This window comes from Schistocerca gregaria, chromosome 10 (assembly GCF_023897955.1).
Source record: "Schistocerca gregaria isolate iqSchGreg1 chromosome 10, iqSchGreg1.2, whole genome shotgun sequence".
NCBI classification, from domain to species: domain Eukaryota; kingdom Metazoa; phylum Arthropoda; class Insecta; order Orthoptera; family Acrididae; genus Schistocerca; species Schistocerca gregaria.
In genome coordinates this window covers 72,586,474-72,606,755 of record NC_064929.1, presented here as the reverse complement: position 1 = coordinate 72,606,755, position 20,282 = coordinate 72,586,474, and the positions used below count along the sequence as shown (strand labels likewise).

Genomic DNA, 20,282 nt, shown 5'->3' with positions numbered 1-20,282 from the left:
AATGTCATCGGCGAACCTCAAAGTTTTTACTTCTTCTCCATGAATTTTAATACCTACTCCGAACTTTTCTTTTGTCTCCTTTACTGCTTGCTCAATATACAGATTGAATAACATCGGGGAGAGACTACAATCCTGTCTCACTCCCTTCCCAACAACTGCTTCCCTTTCATGTCCCTCGAATCTTATAACTGCCATCTGGTTTCTGTACAAATTGTAAATAGCCTTTCGCTCCCTGTATTTTACCCCTGCCACCTTCAGAATTTGAAAGAGAGTATTCCAGTCAACATTGTCAAAAGCTTTCTCCAAGTCTACAAATGCTAGAAACGTAGGTTTGCCTTTTCTTAATCTTTCTTCAAAGGTAAGTAGTAAGGTCAGTATTGCCTCACGTGTCCCAAAATTTCTACGGAATCCAAACTGATCTTCCCCGTGGTCGGCTTCTACTAGTTTTTCCATTCGTCTGTAAAGAATTCGTGTTAGTATTTTGCAGCTGTGACTTATTAAACTGATAGTTCGGTAATTTTCACATCCGTCAGCATCTGCTCTCTTTGGGATTGGAATTATTATATTCTTCTTGAAGTCTGAGGGTATTTCGCTTGTCTCATAGATCTTGCTCACCAGCTGGTAGTGTTTTGTCATGACTGGCTCTCCCAAGGCCGTCAGTAGTTCTAATGGAATGTTGTCTACTCCCGGGGCCTTGTTTCGACTCAGGTCTTTCAGTGCTCTGTCAAACTCTTCACGCAGTATTTCCATAATATTGCCCTCAAGTACATCGCCCTTGTATAAACCCTCTATATAACATAGAAAAATAGCCTAAATGATAAAGTTGGTGTATTTTTAACTGCAAATAAAAAATTAAAAATAATCACAATATAAAATTCATTGTCTGATATGCCCTCCTCAAGCTAAAAACTATGCAAAATCAAACAATGAAAAGTCCTAGATGGAATAACAACACTATGGAAGGAGCAGATTGCTACTGTCCACATAGGTGAGGTCTTGAGACACAGACAGACCCCTGTCTTCCTCTATGTGATTAAAAACTAGCCAAAAATTAAGTAACAACTGGTGTGATAGGCTAGAAGTACATTCAAAGTGGGTTAGATAACATCCCCCAATAGGTGTTACCTGCAAGTGGAAAACTGGTTATCAGCAGCCATAAACATGTACTAAACAGCCAGTAAGAAACAGCTGTTGAATCAAGCAACTGTTACAGAAATATGAGCCACCAGACTAAGGGTTCCCAACAAAGGAAAAAGTAAGAAGATACAGAGGAGAGAGAGGAGTCAGAAAATACTAGAAAAAAGATTTGTATGAAAACTGAATTGTTTATTTAATAACTAAGCAGGACTTTTTTTTAAATATGTAAAAATTTCGAGTTCAAGTGTAGCCAAATGGCAAAAATTATGTTATCGCCTCAACTTATGGGACGCTTTCTTTCAGAACACTGGAACACAAATTGGTGTTATGATATATCAGTTATGATGTGAATACAGTGAGCACTGTCGCTATATTAAACTGTCAAGTCTCAGGTTTAATATACTTATTTTATCATAAATTCATAGGCTCATGGTACCATCAACAATGTGACACGTTCAAAATTTGGTGTTTAGCTACCACAGCAGTATTTTTGTTTGTGTGTTTTATGTCACAATTATTATTTAATACATAGTTGGTTACCATACTTGTAACTGTGATTTGGTAAGTGTTAATGTAGTATTTCCTATGTTTATTATGATGAATCATACTTGCAAAGTTAACACTAAATTACTGCAAGATTTCTCATTCAGAAAACATAGTGCAAGAATGTTAGCAGCACAGTTCGTGGAGCAAAGGCCTGCAATTGGCACTGAGGACAAATCAACATTATAACTCTTATGAAGTCAAATAAAGTGAAGTTCGTGCCGAAAATAAATTGTTGAGGCTCAAAATCAGTAACCATCTGTCAACATAAGCAGTTACAAATGTGAAAAACTACTTGCACAGTAAGTAGTTCCATTTGTACTGTGATGTGCAATCAGTGTTTCAGGCGCACTGATCACACCTGCGATACATTTAGTAAGCTGTTTCATCACAACTTTTCATGCTCTCAAAGTATAACAAAATCACTTATGTCTGCAACAACAAATTAAATAATTACTTAATTATTAATGATCAGTTTGCTTTTATTGATTATATATTTTGTACTTCTGATATGACATTAAACAAATAAATAAATAAACTATTGTATACAGGATGTTTATCAATTAGTTACAGCAAGGTAACATTTCATTATGGGAAAAGAGAAATAACTTACAGAAATGTTTGATACAGCACTCAGTGCAGCATATCATCAAGTTTTATTTAAAATGTTCTATGTGGCTACCTTTTGTTACAAGACAAATGTCTCATCTGTAATCAGTTTCCTTCCAAATCCCATGAAGCAAGTCTTGATGTATGGTGGCAACTGCTTGTGTTATCCTTTGTCACAGCTCTACATCTACATCCATACCCCGCAAGCCACCTGACTGTGTGTGGCGGATGTTTCCCAGACGGGGAGCAACAAACATTCTTATCTTTAATGCAATCCTACACACATAAGTCCACTGGCATTAAATCAGGTTACCGTGATGGCCAGGGAATTGTTCCACCATGTCCAGTCCAAGTCAGCACATTCCTATGGAGATACGCGACAACTTCATAATCATATTTTGGTTGCGCACCATCTTGCTGGAAAACAAATTCTGTGCCCATATCCTGCTGTAGTTGAGACAATAGATGATGATCAAGCATGTCCAGATATGATGTTTCAGTTACACTTGACTTGGCAAAACAGAAAGGATCGTAAATCTCGTTACAGGCTGGACTGCAAAAAACATTTACCTTAGATGAATGCAATTCAATTACATGATGCAATTTCTGTTCACCACATATCCAAAGAGTACGTCGCTTCACTTTACAGCAAGTATAGAAGGTGGTTTCATCACTGAAAATAATTTCATTAAGAAAATCATCTTCAGTTAGCTTTCTGTTAAATATTTCTGCACAAAACTGAACTCTTTTTTCATCGCTTTCTCTTAAAGCTTCTCACATGACACAATGACCGCTTTGGATCAAGGTAACCAGGTGGATACAGTGTTTCTTGAATTCTGAACAGCATTTGATTCAGTACCATACCTGCATTTGTCAAAAGTACGATCATATGCGGTATCAAATGAAATTTGTGACTGGACTGAGGACTTTTTGGTAGGGAGTACACAGTACTTTATCTCAGATGGAGAATCTTTGTCAGATGTATAAGTAACTTCTGGTGTGCCCCAGAGAAGTGTGTTGGGAGCCTTGCTGTTCATGTTGTATATTAATGACCTTGTATACAATATTAATAGGAAAATCAGGGTTTTTGCAAATGATGCAGTTATCTACGATGAAGTACTATCTGAAAGAAACCTCATAAATATTGATTTCAGCATGGTGCAGAGATTGATAACTTGCACTAAACGTTCAGAAAACCAAAATTTTGCACTTCACAAATCGATAAAGTGTAGTATCCTATGACTATAATATCACTGAGTCACTGTTGGAATTGGTCAACTCATACCAATACCTAGGTGTAACACTTTGTAAGGATACGAAATGAAATGGTCACATAGGTTCAGTCATGGATAAACAGGTGGTAGACTTCGGTTTATTGGCAGAATACTGGGGAAGAGCAATCAGTCTACAAAAGAAATTACTTACAAATCTCTCCTGCAACCAGTTCTAGAAATTGCTCGTGTGTGGGATCCATGCCACATAGGACTAACATGGGATTGTGAACGTACAAAGAGATGGCCAACACGAATAGTCGCAGGTGTGCTCCCGGCCGCCGTTGGATAAGCAGCTGCAGCAGCAAGTCATATACTTCTAGCTCACTCATTTGTTACATAGTTTAATTCTTAATTTCTTTGCATGTTTTTGGTACTTGCATTGTTTAATTCATAAATTTTGGGCGTATTATAGTACTTGAGAGTTGTAGCATCGCCTTTTTAGTACCTGAATAGTGTAAAATCGCGTAGTCTCCTTCCGCTGCCAAGCAGTGTGTCAGCAGTGCGCAAGTAGCAGCATTACTGCATTTACTAGGCACTCTTGTATTTTAACAACAGTTTAAATTTTGTGTCGAATTGTTTGTGCTCTCTGTAGATTAATTCAGACGTTCTTTGCATAACAGTTTTTAGCATGGATAGGGACTGCAACTGCTGTGTTCGGATGCAGGCTGAGTAGGCATCCCTTCGCTCCCAGCTTCAGGCAGTGTCGGCTTCGGTCACACAGCTTGAGGCTGTTGCCAATGGGCATCACTGTGGGGGTCCGGATAGGGGTTTGTTGGGGACGGCCAGCTCGTCCCACGCATCCCCCGAGCGGACTACGACTGTGCCTACCTGGGATACTGCCCACATTGAGGCTGATCCCTCACCTGTGGTAGAGTGGGAGGTCGTCTCGAGGTGTGGCAGGGGGCGAAAGACATTCCGGAGGGCTGAACGGAAGGCCTCTCCAGTTTGTCTGATGAACCGGTTTCAGGCTCTGTCTCCAGCTGATACTGATGTTCGGCCGGAGATGTCTGCTTGTCCTGTTCCAGAGGTTGCCCCTCAGTCTGCAAGATCCGAGCAGTTGCAGAGGGTGGGCTTACTGGTAGTTGGGAGCTCCAATGTCAGGCACGTAATGGGGCCCCTTAGGGATATGGCAGCAAGAGAGGGGAAGAAAACCAATGTGCACTCCGTGTGCATACCGGGGGGAGTCATTCCAGATGTGGAAAGGGTCCTTCCGGTTGCCATGAAGGGTACAGGGTGCACCCATCTGCAGGTGGTCGCTCATGTCGGCACCAATGATGTGTGTCGCTATGGATTGGAGGAAATACTCTCTGGCTTCCAGCGGCTATCTGATTTGGTGAAGACTGCCAGTCTCGCTAGTGGGATGAAAGCAGAGCTCACCATCTGCAGCATCGTCGACAGGACTGACTGCGGACCTTTGGTACAGAGCCGAGTGGAGGATCTGAATCAGAGGCTGAGACGGTTCTGCGACCATGTGGGCTGCAGATTCCTCGACTTGTGCCATAGGGTGGTGGGGTTTCGGGTTCCGCTGGATAGGTCAGGACTACACTGCACGCAGCAAGCGGCTACACGGGTAGCAGGGGCTGTGTGGCGTGGACTGGGCAGTTTTTAAGGTTAGATGGCCTCGGGCAAGTACAGAAAGGGCAACAGCTTCACAGGGTGCGGGGCAAAGTCAGGACATGCGGGGATCAAGCAGCAATCGGTATTGTAATTGTAAACTGTCGAAGCTGCATTGGTAAAGTACCGGAACTTCAAGCGCTGATAGAAAGCACTGAAGCTGAAATCGTTATAGGTACAGAAAGCTGGCTGAAGCCAGAGATAAACTCAGCCGAAATTTTTACAAAGGCACAGACGGTGTTTAGAAAGGATAGATTGCATGCAACCGGTGGTGGCGTGTTTGTCGCTGTTAGTAGTAGATTATCCTGCAGTGAAGTAGAAGTGGATAGTTCCTGCGAAATATTATGGGTGGAGGTTACACTCAACAACCGAGCTAGGTTAATAATTGGCTCCTTTTACTGACCTCCCAACTCAGCAGCATTAGTGGCAGAACAGCTGCGAGAAAATTTGGAATACATTTCACATAAATTTTCTCAGCATATTATAGTCTTAGGTGGAGATTACAATTTACCAGATATAGACTGGGACACTCAGATGTTTAGGACGGGTGGTAGGGCAGAGAATCGAGTGACATTATACTGAGTGTACTATCTGAAAATTACCTCGAGCAATTAAACAGAGAACCGACTCGTGGAGATAACATCTTGGACCTACTCATAACAAACAGACCCGAACTTTTTGACTCTGTATGTGCAGAACAGGGAATCAGTGATCATAAGGCCGTTGCAGCATCCATGAATATGGAAGTTAATAGGAATATAAAAAAAGGGAGGAAGGTTTATCTGTTTAGCAAGAGTAATAGAAGGCAGATTTCAGACTACCTAACAGATAAAAATGAAAATTTCTGTTCCGACACTGACAATGTTGAGTGTTTATGGAAAAAGTTCAAGGCAATTGTAAAATGAGCTTTAGACAGGTACGTGCCAAGTAAAACTGTGAGGGACGGGAAAAACACACCGTGGTTCAACAACAAAGTTAGGAAACTACTGTAGAAGCAAAGAGAGCTTCACTCCAAGTTTAAAGGCAGCCAAAACCTCTCAGACAAACAGAACCTAAACGATGTCAAAGTTAGCGTAAGGAGGGCTATGCGTGAAGCGTTCAGTGAATTTGAAAGTAAAATTCTATGTACCGACTTGACAGAAAATCCTAGGAAGTTCTGGTCTTACGTTAAATCAGTAAGTGGCTTGAAACAGCATATCCAGACACTCCAGGATGATGATGGCTTTGAAACAGAGGATGACACGCGTAAAGCTGAAATACTAAACACCTTTTTCCAAAGCTGTTTCACAGAGGAAGAATGCACTGCAGTTCCTTCTCTAAATCCTCGCACAAATGAAAAAATGGCTGACATCGAAATAAGTGTCCAAGGAATAGAAAAGCAACTGAAATCACTCAACAGAGGAAAGTCCACTGGAGCGGACGGAATACCAATTCGATTCTACACAGAGTACGCGAAAGAACTTGCCCCCCTTCTAACAGCCGTGTACCGCAAGTCTCTAGAGGAACGGAAGGTTCCAAATGATTGGAAAAGAGCACAGGTAGTCCCAGTCTTGAAGAAGGGTCGTCGAGCAGATGCGCAAAACTATAGACCTATATCTCTGACGTCAATCTGTTGTACATTTTTAGAATATGTTTTTTGCTCGCGTATCAAGTCGTTTTTGGAAACCCAGAATCTACTCTGTAGGAATCAACATGGATTTCGGAAACAGCGATCGTGAGAGACCCAACTCACTTTATTTGTTCATGAGACCCATAAAATATTAGATACAGACTACCAGGTAGATGCTATTTTCCTAGACTTCCGGAAGGCGTTCGATACAGTTCCGCACTGTCGCCTGATTAACACAGTAAGAGCCTACGGAATATCAGACCAGCTGTGTGGCTGGATTGAAGAGTTTTTAGGAAACAGAATACAGCATGTTGTTATCAATGGAGAGACGTCTACAGACGTTAAAGTAACCTCTGGCGTGCCACAGGGGAGTTTCATGGGACCATTGCTTTTCACAATATATATAAATCACCTAGTAGATAGTGTCTGAAGTTACATGCGGCTTTTCGCAGGTGATGCTGTAGTATACAGAGAAGTTGCAGCATTAGAAAATTGTAGCGAAATGCAGAAAGATCTGCAGCGGATAGGCACTTGGTGTAGGGAGTGGCAACTGACCCTTAACATAGACAAATGTAATGTATTGCAAATACATAGAAAGAAGGATCCTTTATTGTATGATTATATGATAGTGGAACAAACACTGGTAGCAGTTACTCCTGTTAAATATCTGGGAGAATGCGTGCGGTACGATTTGAAATGGAATGATCGTATAAAATTAATTGTTGGTAAGGCGGGTACCAGGTTGAGATTCATTGGGAGAGTCCTTAGAAAATGTAGTCCATCAACAAAGGAGGTGGCTTACAAAACACTCGTTCGACCTATACTTGAGTATTGCTCATCAGTGTGGGATCCGTACCATATTGTGTTGACGGAGGAGATAGAGAAGATCCAAAGAAGAGCGGCGCGTTTCGTCACGGGGTTATTTGGTAACCGTGATAGTGTTACAGAGATGATTAACAAACTCAAGTGGCAAACTCTGCAAGAGGGGCGCTCTGCATCGCGGTGTAGCTTGCTCGCCAGGTTTCGAGAGGATGCGTTTCTGGATAAGGTATCGAATATACTGCTTCGCCCTACTTATACCTCCCGTGGAGATTACAAATGTAAAATTAGAGAGATTCGAGCGTGCACGGAGGCTTTCAGACAGTCGTTCTTCCCACGAACCATATGTGACTGGAACAGAAAAGGGAGGTAATGACAGTGGCACGTAAAGTGCCCTCCACCACACACCGTTGGGTGGCTTGCGGAGTATGAATGTAGATGTAGGTTTGTTTAATTTGTGGGTGAATGTCACAGAGATTATGAAGAAACTGAAATGGCAGACTCTTGAAGACAGACATAAAAATTATCCTGAGGAAGTCTATTAAAGTTCTAAGAACTGGCTTTAAATGATTACTCTAGGGATACGCTACAACCCCCTGTGTGTTACTCACACAGGGATCATGAGGATAACATTAGAATAATTACTGCATACACAGAGGCATTCAAAACAATCTTCTTTCATGCTCCATACATGAATGGAACAGGAAGAAACCCTAGTAACTAGTAAAATGGGACGTACCCTCTGCCATGCACGTCACAGTGGTTTGCACAGTAGAGATGCAGATGTAAATGTAGATGTAGTAACAGTTCCAATTCACACGGTTTGAAAGACAAGATTTTCCATAACACCTTCTCCACTGCAACTCTAGGCACATTCATTTCTAAGCAGGCACGTGTCACCAATTTACCCATACTACGAATGTAAAACTGCTGAACTTGTTCAAATGCTGTGTCAGAGGTTGCAGGCTGATCCTGACCCGGCATCCTGCATGATACTCAACCAGTTTCAGTGAAACGATTGTACTGATTAATAATACTTTGTCTTTGAGGTGGTGGATGAATTGTGTGTGACCTGTAGCAGCAGATTTGGATTCATGAAACCATAAACAACACCATGCACACTCTGCGCCATTATGCGACTTCTTCATCACTGTTTGAGTAATTCTTTCACACATGCCACCCAGCGGGAAAGTCGGGAACTGTAAGTTTAGGTGGCAACAAAACTTTAAGAAATGCTGCATTCAGTGATCTATCAAACATTGATGTGAGTTAGTTACCCTTTCCACATTTAAGATTATTTTTGTTTAATTTATAAACGCCCTGTACCTAAAAAAATATTGTACTTCTTCAACAATTGCTTTTACTTGTATCCCATATAATGAACATCATTTCATGCATAAATAGTAGTAATAGTAACAGTAGTCTTAATCATAGTAGTAGTATTAGTATTAGTATTAGTAGTAGTAGTAGTAGTAGTAGTAGTAACAACAATAACAAAGTTTTCCAGAGCTGCATTTTGTTAACAAAATATACTTCTTGATAGTATTGTAGTCAAATGGCTGTTACTTCCTGCATGTACTTATTCTACACCAGAATACGTAACAGAGGTGAGAAAGAGGACTTACCGAGTAGCTCAATTTCTGCGTGGCACCAATCTGCAGATTGGTGAGCTGTCGGCAGTTGGTGTAGAGTGCGCGGAAGACGCTCGACTTGGCTCCCCGCTGGATGAGCACCGTGCGCAGGTTGGGCGCATTGTAGAGCGTCTGCACCGCCTCCCGATCCGTTTTGTCACCCCTGCGAGTGGCGGAGTGGCTGCAGCACCAGCTCCTGCAACAATGACACACTGCAGTCTCCACTTCCACACTGTATCTATGGCACATCAACTAGAACCACTCGGCAGATTCGGTCGAACAATTAGTAACTGAGTTTCCAAGTAGCGTGCTATTAACATCACCTATGTGCATCACCTAAAACTCCAACTTTTCTAGGTGGAACAATGCCTATTAACATTAACATACCAAAAGTAGGGTAAATTAGAATGTCAGTGGTGTTTGTCACAGGATTCTAGTGCGAGTCATCTATGAGATACTGTATTTTGAAAAGTTCCCACTCTGATACTTGTACAATGCCTGTGGTAGCACAAATTAAAGAACGACAAAGTGCACTTATTAGTTATGTGGATTCTGACCAGTGACATGACGACTGACCATCACAGGTTGAGTTCAAAATGACTACCAGCAGTACCAATATTGCTTTCAGTCTGGTATGGAATGACTGGTGCACACATGCTAGCATTTCAGCGGAGATGTCTGAGCAGGCTGCAGTAATACATCATTACGTATCATTGAGTGTAGTTGGTACATCTTTCTAGACAGCAGCTTTCAGTTTTCCCCGCAGAAAAAAGCCTACAGGCATCAAATACAGAGAACGGACCTGGAAAGGTACAGGCTCTCTATGTATAATCCAACAATTTGTAAACAATTTGTGAAGACGTGCAGTAGTGCTTCGTGCACTATGGGCTGGACAGCCAACATGTTGTACCACAGGTTCCTCCTAGTCTGCAGAGGAACATCCTCTAGCCTATGTGGAAGATGCTCTGTTAAGAGGCTGCGATACTTATGCGCATCTAGTGTTCTGTCGAGGAAAAGCGGACCTATTAGCTGATGCTTCACTATCCCACTCCACAGTTTTACATTCCATGGGCACTAATTATCCACCTGACAAAATCAATGGGGATTGTCAACAGTCTAACAGCGCATATTTTGACAGTTTACCTGGCAATAAGTGGTAAATGTTGCTTCATCACTAAAGACACATGATACATCCAGAGTATCCTCTCTTAATACCCATCCAGAGAAATTAACACAGTTCTCATAATCATTTCCTGCTGCTCTTGGAGAGATGTGATAGGAATGGGACCTGTATCGATTAAAATTGCTTATGGCACTTTTCTGACTCTCGCCACTTTGTCATGCGATCACATAAGAGTTAATGCGTGTATCAACTGCAATAGTAGCAAGTACATTAATTTCCCCCTCTTCTGACATTACTTGTTTCCTTCTGTTACATTTCCGGGTGTACACTAGCACTTTCACATGACAGGTTGAGGTGGTTGACATAATTGCGAAGATGGTTGACATCTACTGGGATATCTTGTCGTATACACCATACAAGAATGAACTGCATTCCTCCTACACTCTTCATACACCATGAGCATGCCAGCTTTTTCTACACCGGTAAATCTCATTGTCCATGCATGAGCTACTGCTTGGACTGTCACACACTAACTGACTAATCCTTAACCACAAAACCTTTCAAATGGGCAGCTGTCCCACCAGTCCTGCTCTTACTTTTATCAAGAAATTTCTTCAAGCCCACTTTGGGAGTAAGCAATGACATTTCTTCCATCACCCACCACACCATCACATAGAACACACATCTCACTTAAATCTCATTGGGTAAAACCATTTTGTAATCTTAATTTAATTTACCAACTGTAGTAGTGTTCTAAGCAACCATCTGAGGGCCAACTCGTAAAGAACTACTGGCACAGAAGACCAACACAGAAGACCAAATTTCCCCCGTCAAAAGAGGGCTGATGATCAATAGCATCTTGAAAACATGTTAATCCTCCTCCACAGCACGTATCTCCAACTGCCAGCCACTCCATTAGCATCTTAGTACTACTGGAACTCTAACAACACACAAGCACACTGTAAGCAAACATAACAACATTGTACCTAGTTGTAAAATGTAGACTTTCACTGCCAGAAATGTCACAGTTAATAAAATCTTCTGCACTATTATGTTGTGGTCGAATGAATTTCACTCTAAAACCCGATGTTTTGCCCCCATCTGTGGAGGACTGTCTCAATGGGTTGTGTGGTTGATTGAGGGGAGGGAGAAGACCAAACAGCGAGGTCATCGGTCTCATCAGATTAGGGAAGGATGGGGAAGGAAGACAGCCATGTCCTTTCAAATGAACCATACTGGCACTTGCCTGAAGCAAGTTATGGAAATCATGGAAAACCTAAATAAGGATGGCCAGACATGGGTTTGAACCGTCGTCCTATCAAATGCGAGTCCAGTGTGTTAACCACTGTGCCGCCTCGCTCAGTCATTCTCAAGGGGGGTCGTAGCTTTGTTGAATGTCCGAATCACTCTCTGGTTTGCTCCTGACTACTAAAAAATTCTGCTTCTTCGAGCTTCCACACAGTGGTCTGACATCACCTGTACTGAATATGTGAGCGCAAATGGTGGTAGTCAAATGCTGTTGCTATCATCCCACGGTGGAAGACTGGTACACACCTCCTTCAGCACCAGAATCCAAATCATTCAATTTCATGCCCTCCTCCTTCCTACTGGAATTCCTGGGGTGTTTTGCAATCTCTATGGCATTTCAGTATAGCCTTCACACTATCCGCTTGCTGATAGTACTTGAGTCCTATCAGACTGAATATGGTGGTCTCCTGGGTGTAAGGCATGTTCCACAACAGCTGATCTGTCATCGACCCTCTTCTGCAACTGTCCTTGCGCACTTCGAGTCATTTTTTGACAGTTCTTTTTGTAGTACACACAAACACCTCCCAATAACTACACATAATCCTATAAGTTCCACTTTTCCCAGCAGTTGGTGAGCATTCTTGACTGATTTTTAGTGATCTTGTATCATCCGTGCAGGTGTGTAGATTACCGCAATATCCCACTTTTTCACGATTTTTTCCAATGCCGTCAGTCACGTTCTTAATGAATGACAGGAAAACTTCTGATTTCACCGGCACTTGAGAATCATTATAATTTCTACATGGTGGTCTCAACATTCTTTACACCTCAGTGAATGAATAACCATTATTGAGCAATGCACTGGTGAGATGTTTTAATTCTGCTCCAAGCAGCTCTGGTTCGCATGTTTTCCTTGCTCTATCCACCAACGTTTTATGGTGCCTCGCTTTTGTTGTAGGTGGTTGTTCGAATCCTGGTGTAGGTAACATGTGGCCCAAGCTACCATCTTCTTTCTTGAGAACTAGTACATAAAGAAAATTTAATCTTGCACCTGCCTCCTCCACCTTGGTAAACTCAGTCTACCGACAGGTCACGTTTGTGAAAATGATTCAGTTCCTCCCTGCCAAGCCACAACAGAAAAAACATATCACCCATGTAACGGAACCAGATAATTGGTTTCTTGTTCGCAGTTTCCAGTGCCTGCTCCTCAAATTTTTACATAAAGAAGTTCGCTATAACTGGGCTACTTCATGATAACACACATCCCTGTACAGCAAATGTCATAATGCAAAAGTTGCGTCAACTCAAGAATGAGGCACTTGAGCTCCCTCACTATAGTCCTGATCTCCCCCCATGCAATTATCACTGCCTTTGGTCCATTAAACAAGGCCTTAAAGGGTCAAAAATCCCTGTCAGACAATGTAATGCAGCAAACTGTTACAGACTTTTTCACATAGCAGGACATAATGTTTTACAAAATGGGTATCTTCAATCTGGTGCTCAGTGAAATGATAGTCTCAATGCTCACAGATATTTTGCCTGATTGGTATACCAATCCTTGACTGTATCGACTTCAGATGGAAAATTTTTGGTTGCCCCTTACATGTTCATTTCACATTTCATAGCTACATTTATGTCCCTGATTAGAACAACAATTTTGCACAATGGAATACGTCTAGAATTAAGAATGCTCCATGTTAATAACATGTCTTGGCAGAGAGATGAAATACCAGAAGAATCGAGGTGCACTAAAGTTATTTCATTGTTCAAAAACTGAGACAGAAGTAACACAACTAATTGGAGATAAGCCAGGGGGTATGGCAAGGTGTAGTATATCACCAAGACTATTCAGCATCTACATTGACTACCCGGTCAGGGACTGGATGAAGAACAGAATACCTCAATTTACAAGAACTGGGCCAGGCAAATTTCTAAATACAATGCATTTTGCCAACGACCAGGAAATGATACAGGACTGTGAAGGCAATTACAAATAGTGGTACAGAGATTAAACAATTGCTATAGTGGGAATGATTTGTGGTACAGTTAAGATACAATGACATACTGGTACAGGTTGTGCATAGTTCTGAACACACTGACTGGACAATAGTAATACAGGTTACAGAATAGGCCAAGCACTCATTTGCGATCACTTAAATAGTACTGTTTCTTTGGCTGCTCACCAGAGGTCATCAGCGGCCAACACAGGTGGCCTCTATAAGTGGGCCTCTGAACTGTATGGACACGTGACCTCTGAAATCACAGACATCTTCAGTGGAGGTACATCACTCATCCCTTCTATGGGGATGGTAAAACCACATACATACATACATAAAAACCACATACATAAATAAAAACCACCAGACACAGAAAAATATATGGCACCAAAAAATACATAGTACAGAAAAATGCATGGTACAGAAAAAAAGCACTGGTACTGTGAAAGAGAAGCACTGATCTCACAAGACACTGAGATTACAAGTCACAGGAAACACCGATGATGGCACTGACATCCATTTCATTGCCCAGCAATGGCAGCTGCAGCAGCATGTTGTTGTTAGGCACCTGCAAGTTGGGGCAAAAGTGACGAGGGAGCAGGCTCGTGCACTGTGCCCCCCCCCCCCCTCCCCCCAATTTTGTGAGAGGCCATAGGGTAGGACAGCGGGCGGCATCTCCATAGCAATGTCCTCATCAAGGTCAGCAGTCGGTGCTGGATGCGCCAGTGAGGGTGACGGAGATCTTGGACGGACAGGATCCAGCAAAGAGGACAGCAGCGGCTACAGTATCAGGTGCAGGGGGCCCGAGAAGGAGGGGGGAGGGGGGGGGGGGGGAGGGCAAGCATCAGGAAGCCCAGCCAGCGACCCCCGCTGTGAGATACGAACAGGCATCGGCAGTGGCTGGAGCAGCACGGGAGGCGTTGGGCCCTCCGGAACATATCCCACTCTGTGTGGCCACAGCTGCTTGAAGTGATGGGACATTCACCCATCAGGAATGCAGAAGATACACATGTGCCGGCTCGACAGGTTTGCCTTTCCTTAATCCTTCTTCTAAGATAAGTCGTAAGGTCAGTATTGCCTCACGTGTTCCAACATTTCTACGGAATCCAAACTGATCTTCCCCGAGGTTGACTTCTACTAGTTTTTCCATTCGTCTGTAAAGAATTCGAGTTAGTATTTTGCAGCTGTGGCTTATTAAACTTTTTGTTCGGTAATTTTCACATCTGTCAACACCTGCTTTCTTTGGTATTGGAATTATTATATTCTTCTTGAAGTCTGAGGGTATTTCGCCTGTCTCATACATTTTGCTCACCAGATTGTAGAGCTTTGTCATGACTGGCTCTCCCAAGGCCATCAGTAGTCCTAATGGAATGTTGTCTACTGCGGGGGCTTTGTTTCGACTCAGGTCTTTCAGTGCTCTGTCAAACTCTTCACGTAGTATCTTCCATTTCTTCTTCGTCTACATCCTCTTCCATTTCCATAATATTGTCCTCAAGTGCGTCGCCCTTGAATAGACCCTCTATATACTCCTTCCACCTTTCTGCTTTCCCTTCTTTGCTTAGAACTGGGTTTCCATCTGAGCTCTTGGTATTCATACAAGTGCCTCTCTTTTCTCCAAAGGTCTCTTTAATTTTCCTGTAGGCAGTATCTATTTTACCCCTAGTAAGATAAGCCTCTACATCCTTGCATTTGTCCTCTAGCCATCCCTGCTTAGTCATTTCTCACTTCCTGTCGATCTTATTTTTGAGACGTTTGTATTCCTTTTTGCGTGCTTCATTTACTGCATTTTTATATTTTCTCCTTCCATCAATAGAAATAGTGGCCGCCATGTATGTGGACGGAGAACGCGCCACACACGCACGTGGGTGTGTACTATGAAGAGCCAATACTAATTCAGGAAGGGCCCAGTAAAATCAACATTTAGACACTCCCAAAGGTACTGCAGTGTCAGGCAGGAGGAAAAGGACGCCTGCAGGGCTGCCTGTTGCTGAATACAGAGAGTGCAAAAATGCTGTGTAATATTCCCAACTATGCACAGCAGCTCCATTATGTTATGGGGATCATTTACACGGGCACCCAGTGGAGTGTACAACCCTTCATAACCACAGTGTTTCCCAACGGGAGTGGCATTCTTCAGCAAGATAATGAGCCCTGTCTTAAAGCCAGAAGTGTGATGGAGGGGTTCGAGAAACACAGCAGTGAGTTCCAATTGATGTGTCAGCCTACTAACACATCAGATTTGGACCCGATTGAACACATCTGGAATACAATTGAACATGGTGTCAGAACTCATTTTCCCCTCCCTGGAATTTATGGGAATTATGTGACTTGCGTGTGCTGATATGGCGCCAACTCCCTCCAGTGATCTACCAAGACCTCACTGTTTCTATGTCTAGATGAGTCACCACTATTATCAGTGTGAAAGGTGGACATACCGGCTATTACGAAGGTGATCATAATGCTCTGGCTGATCAGTTTATCAGTCACGGACTGTGCATTAGTCGTGACACTGTGTGCCGTGTCAAAACGCACAGGTTATGTTCGCTCTTACTGGTGCTGAGCACCCTACACGGTAACTCAATAACAACACCTGGTGGTTACTGTAAATATACGTGTATGATGTATTAAGATAGGAAAAAAAAGTTGTAGATGAGTCGCGAACATCTAAGAAAAAACAGGTGGTCAGCCCGTGTGACTTCAGCAATGCAACAACTCGCCTTCGCTGGATCCATAGATACTGCCTGAGCGACATGCAGCAGCCTGCTGCTGTCGTAAAGAACTGACAGCAGCAACGAATAATTAATTAATTGTCAAAAGTTGATGTGGCGCTACTACCTGTTTGTTCATTTTAAATGATTCCTATGGTATGACAAAGAGTTAGTTCCCATATAGACCTCTCACCGACTAAGTTGATATATCGGTGTGAGTCTACGTCTGATAGTAGTACGACCCACTGCGTGATGTAGTGAGGCACCGCAGCTGGCGGTTAAAGCTTGGGAGAGGGAAAAAGAGTTTAGATTGGAAGCACCAGTACTTTAATTTGGGTACACTTCGTGGATGCAGCATAGCTATTTAGTCTGTCAGGCTTCTGCTCATATATGTGGCAATGACGGTTGTTTGCTCCCAAAGCTGAGCAATGGAATATACAGAGATTCTTTGGGATTTTCCGAATAGTCGCTGGTGATACACCGGTTTTGGTGAATTTAGGTGCACGACCTATCAATTGATTGTCGTCTTGTGTGCAGTTTCTGTCGTAAAGTTTGCTGTGGTAAATACAGCATAAGCCAGGTTAGAGAGAGAAGTAGATTTGTAGGTGCTGACTTTTTGGGAATCAGTGGAATCGTTATCCTGTGCGTGTTGTACAATTAGTGGTAGCAGCTCACCCAGAGGTAATTGGGTTGTTAGCCGTTTTGTTGAAGTGGTCTGGTAGTGGTTGGTGTGTGGGTGTCGAAAAGGGAAAGCCTCAAACACACGTTCGTAAATACCACTATCTTACAGCACACCGAGAATTAGCTTGAATAAATACGAACTGTTTCACTATATTGTGATAGAGTGCACCAGTAGTTGAGTGGTAAGTGACGAGAAAATAAAGGAACCATTTTACAAGCAGCACACAGCTTAACAAAAAAGCTTGATTAGCCAAAGTGAAGAGTGACCAAATTCAAGTAGGGAACTTAGCGGGTTGTGTATTGTCAACACCTGAAGAAGTTCAGAATTGTTTTAAATTGCCACTTAAGATTAGATTTAAAGTGTCGGTGGCACTTAGCGTTTTTCTTTAATTTTTTTATTACTGAATTTCCTTGTTGTGGGGTGTAGTCTTTGATGGCACTCGCTCACTTACGTGACTGAAAGTGTGTTGAAATACCTAGAGAAAATAAATTCAAGTTTCTTGGGTTAACATAAACCTTACATGTATTTAATTAGTATCTGGTGTGTGTATGTATATTTTACGAGAAAACAAAAGGGTGAATTCCAGGGATCTTAATACCGCGTTGCAGGACACAAGTATACACTGGTATTTGTAAGTTTGCCTAACCAAAAGTTCACTGATGGAGTGGAACAACGATAAACCTACAGAGGGTAGATATACTACGAAGTTAAAACTATTTCATTAATGGAAAGAGTGTCTAAGTAAACGCAAGTAGAATTGAAATTGTCGTAATTTATTATGGAACGGCCAACAAATACACCAAGGGCAAAGATTAGTAAATCTGTGAAGTAAGTGACATTGTATTATTTACATAGCAATGCTGGGCTAAGTGAAAAAAGATTTAGCGGTACCACAAACTATTTCAATTCTTATCGATGTTGGTGAAAGCTTCTCAATACAAACTGGTCAAACACGACGGTATACGGAACAGGAATTTTGTAAATAATTAAAAAAGTTACGAGTCTTTTCGAGAGATGACATACTGCATTGTGAGAATTTCGTTGTGTGGGAGAGCAATTGCAAGCTAGTTGGGGCATTTATCTCAAAATAATATAAACAGGTACAGTATTTAAAGAGATTTGATGCTTGGATTTGACCAGTAGCTTAGATAACGAGAGTTGTAATCTAAATCGGCATATCTCGTAATTACTGCTTGATATTGGTGATTATTGTCATCAGAATGTTTGGATTTGTCTATTCATAGTGTAATCATGTCACTGTTCAATCTCAACGTTGTGTAAAGTAAGGGAGCTGTCTTTCAGAATTTGATATTCGAGCCAACTGCCTAGTCATTGGTTGAGGTTGCCGCTGTAGTAATTATACTAAGGGTGATCTGTCTTCAATTTGTTCCTTGAGAGTGTGATTATGGTACGAGCTAGACTTCGAGTAGTTGCCAAGTGCTCCACTACAACTGGAACCTTCTAAAATCAGATAGCGGTCCACAGTTATAACATCAACTGTGAAATTTAAAAAAAACTGTACCTAATTAAAGCTGTAGTGGTCGTTTGGTTCACCCAAGTATTTGGAAGGCAGGAAGCCATACATTAACGGCACAGCAACACTGGTACAGTACGATCCATTGTCATCGTAAGTTTGATGTTGGGTACCACCAGTCGGCGCGTTACAACAGAAGTCGCTGCAGAGGTGAAGTTTACCTGTCAGCTTCTTAACAGACACCTGTGGTGTACCCATTCGATGGAAGAAATATGCCAAATGACAGAGTGACATCAAACAGTCTAATTTGGCCTCGACAGAGTTGTGCAACACGACAGGCATCTGCTGCACTTGAAATAACAAATGAGGGCAGGCGGAATCTTTGATGATAATGTGGGCCTGAAAACAAGTAGCACAACCAAGCCCAAGGGAAAAACAGATGCAAACTCAGAGCAGAGGGGCTCCAGTTGTTGATCCAAAACTCAATCTGACACTTAATTTACCTTATTGGCAATGGAGAAATCTAAAGCATTAAACACATCTAACCCTAATACGTCTGCAGTATGGGAATGATCCACAACAAGGAAGGTGAGAGGGCAAACAACAGATTTAAAAGAGACAAGAACAGAGAACTGACCTAGAGTCATAATCTGCTGTCTGTTATAGCTAACCAATTTCCATGAAACCAGTGTGAGGGTAAGGGAGCCCAAGTGCACATACGTTTGTGTATTTACAAAAGTCACTACGGATTCTGTCTCCACTTGCGTTTTAAGGAGTTTATTAAACACATTCAAGTCAATAAAAAATTTGTTCGAGGAAACAGTCTTTGTAGAGATATAATTTATGTCCATCAGTACTACTGTGTCCACCATGTTTGAAGACGAGTTACACACTCGTGTCAGACGAATAAATACAGGTAAGGCGGAAGATGATCACGCAGCTGCTGTTTGCAACATGGCCTGCTGCTGCTGTGGCTGTAACCGACACTGTCCCGTGCGATAATGAGTCAAACGCTGTACTGCTGCAACAGCTTTCCTATCATCCTGAACACTTGCAGCGTGCCTAACAAGGGTTGACCAAGCAACTTCCGATATCTCCCCAAAAGCAGTAATCTGATTACCTGCAGTCTGTGACACTTCAAAGACTGTGCTATATTGAGTACATCTCTAAGGGTCATATTCTCACACTAAGTGGTTTTTGACTGATTTTCCTAATCGGGGCCAGTCGCATATAACATCATGCACCATGTGATCAGTGTAGGATTCTAGGATTTGTGATGGGTACTAGTGACAAATTTACGATGACAGCTCAATCTGTAACATTCTGCAGCCCAGGCTTTATAAGATTGGTTTGGGTGTTTCCAAGGATGGTAAGATTGTAACGTGTTGTAATGACACATGTCCTGTCATAGTAACAGATTGAAAGAATATTGCACATTTTATCAAATGATAGGCTGGCCAGTTCTTGCAAAGGTGCAAGGTGGCACAACAACTGATAAATGTGTTACAAAAGCCAGGAAAGAAAGCAAGCCCTACATCAAGTTTGCATCACCCACATGAAAAACCTGCACATGTTGGTGGAATTATGTTTTGTAGGAGTCCCAATTTCAGCTGATAGGTCATATGCTGGAAAGGGCAATGGTTGCACTGGCAGGAGAGTAACCTGCCATGAACACGCAGATGCCACCTCATCCAAGGCGGCAGTGAGAGCCTGCTGCTGTTTTTTGAAAGCCTGCTGCCGGACAATAATGCACTGGAGTATTTTTTCCATCAACATGTTTGTCCGGTGACTCAGCACTGACATTAACATGTGGA

At 42.3% G+C, this 20,282-nt stretch overlaps 1 protein-coding gene across 3 annotated transcripts in view; it reads right to left on the bottom strand.

Annotated features, from left to right (window-relative positions):
- LOC126293435 (uncharacterized) overlaps nucleotides 1-20,282 on the bottom strand; it is a 119,484-nt gene that overhangs the window by 77,210 nt on the left and 21,992 nt on the right. For all 3 annotated transcript variants that reach the window (XM_049986660.1, XM_049986661.1, XM_049986662.1), the window contains exon 4: nucleotides 9,231-9,432. In XM_049986660.1, the coding sequence (XP_049842617.1) occupies nucleotides 9,231-9,432 (202 nt within the window). The remainder of the gene's footprint in view (nucleotides 1-9,230; nucleotides 9,433-20,282) is intronic.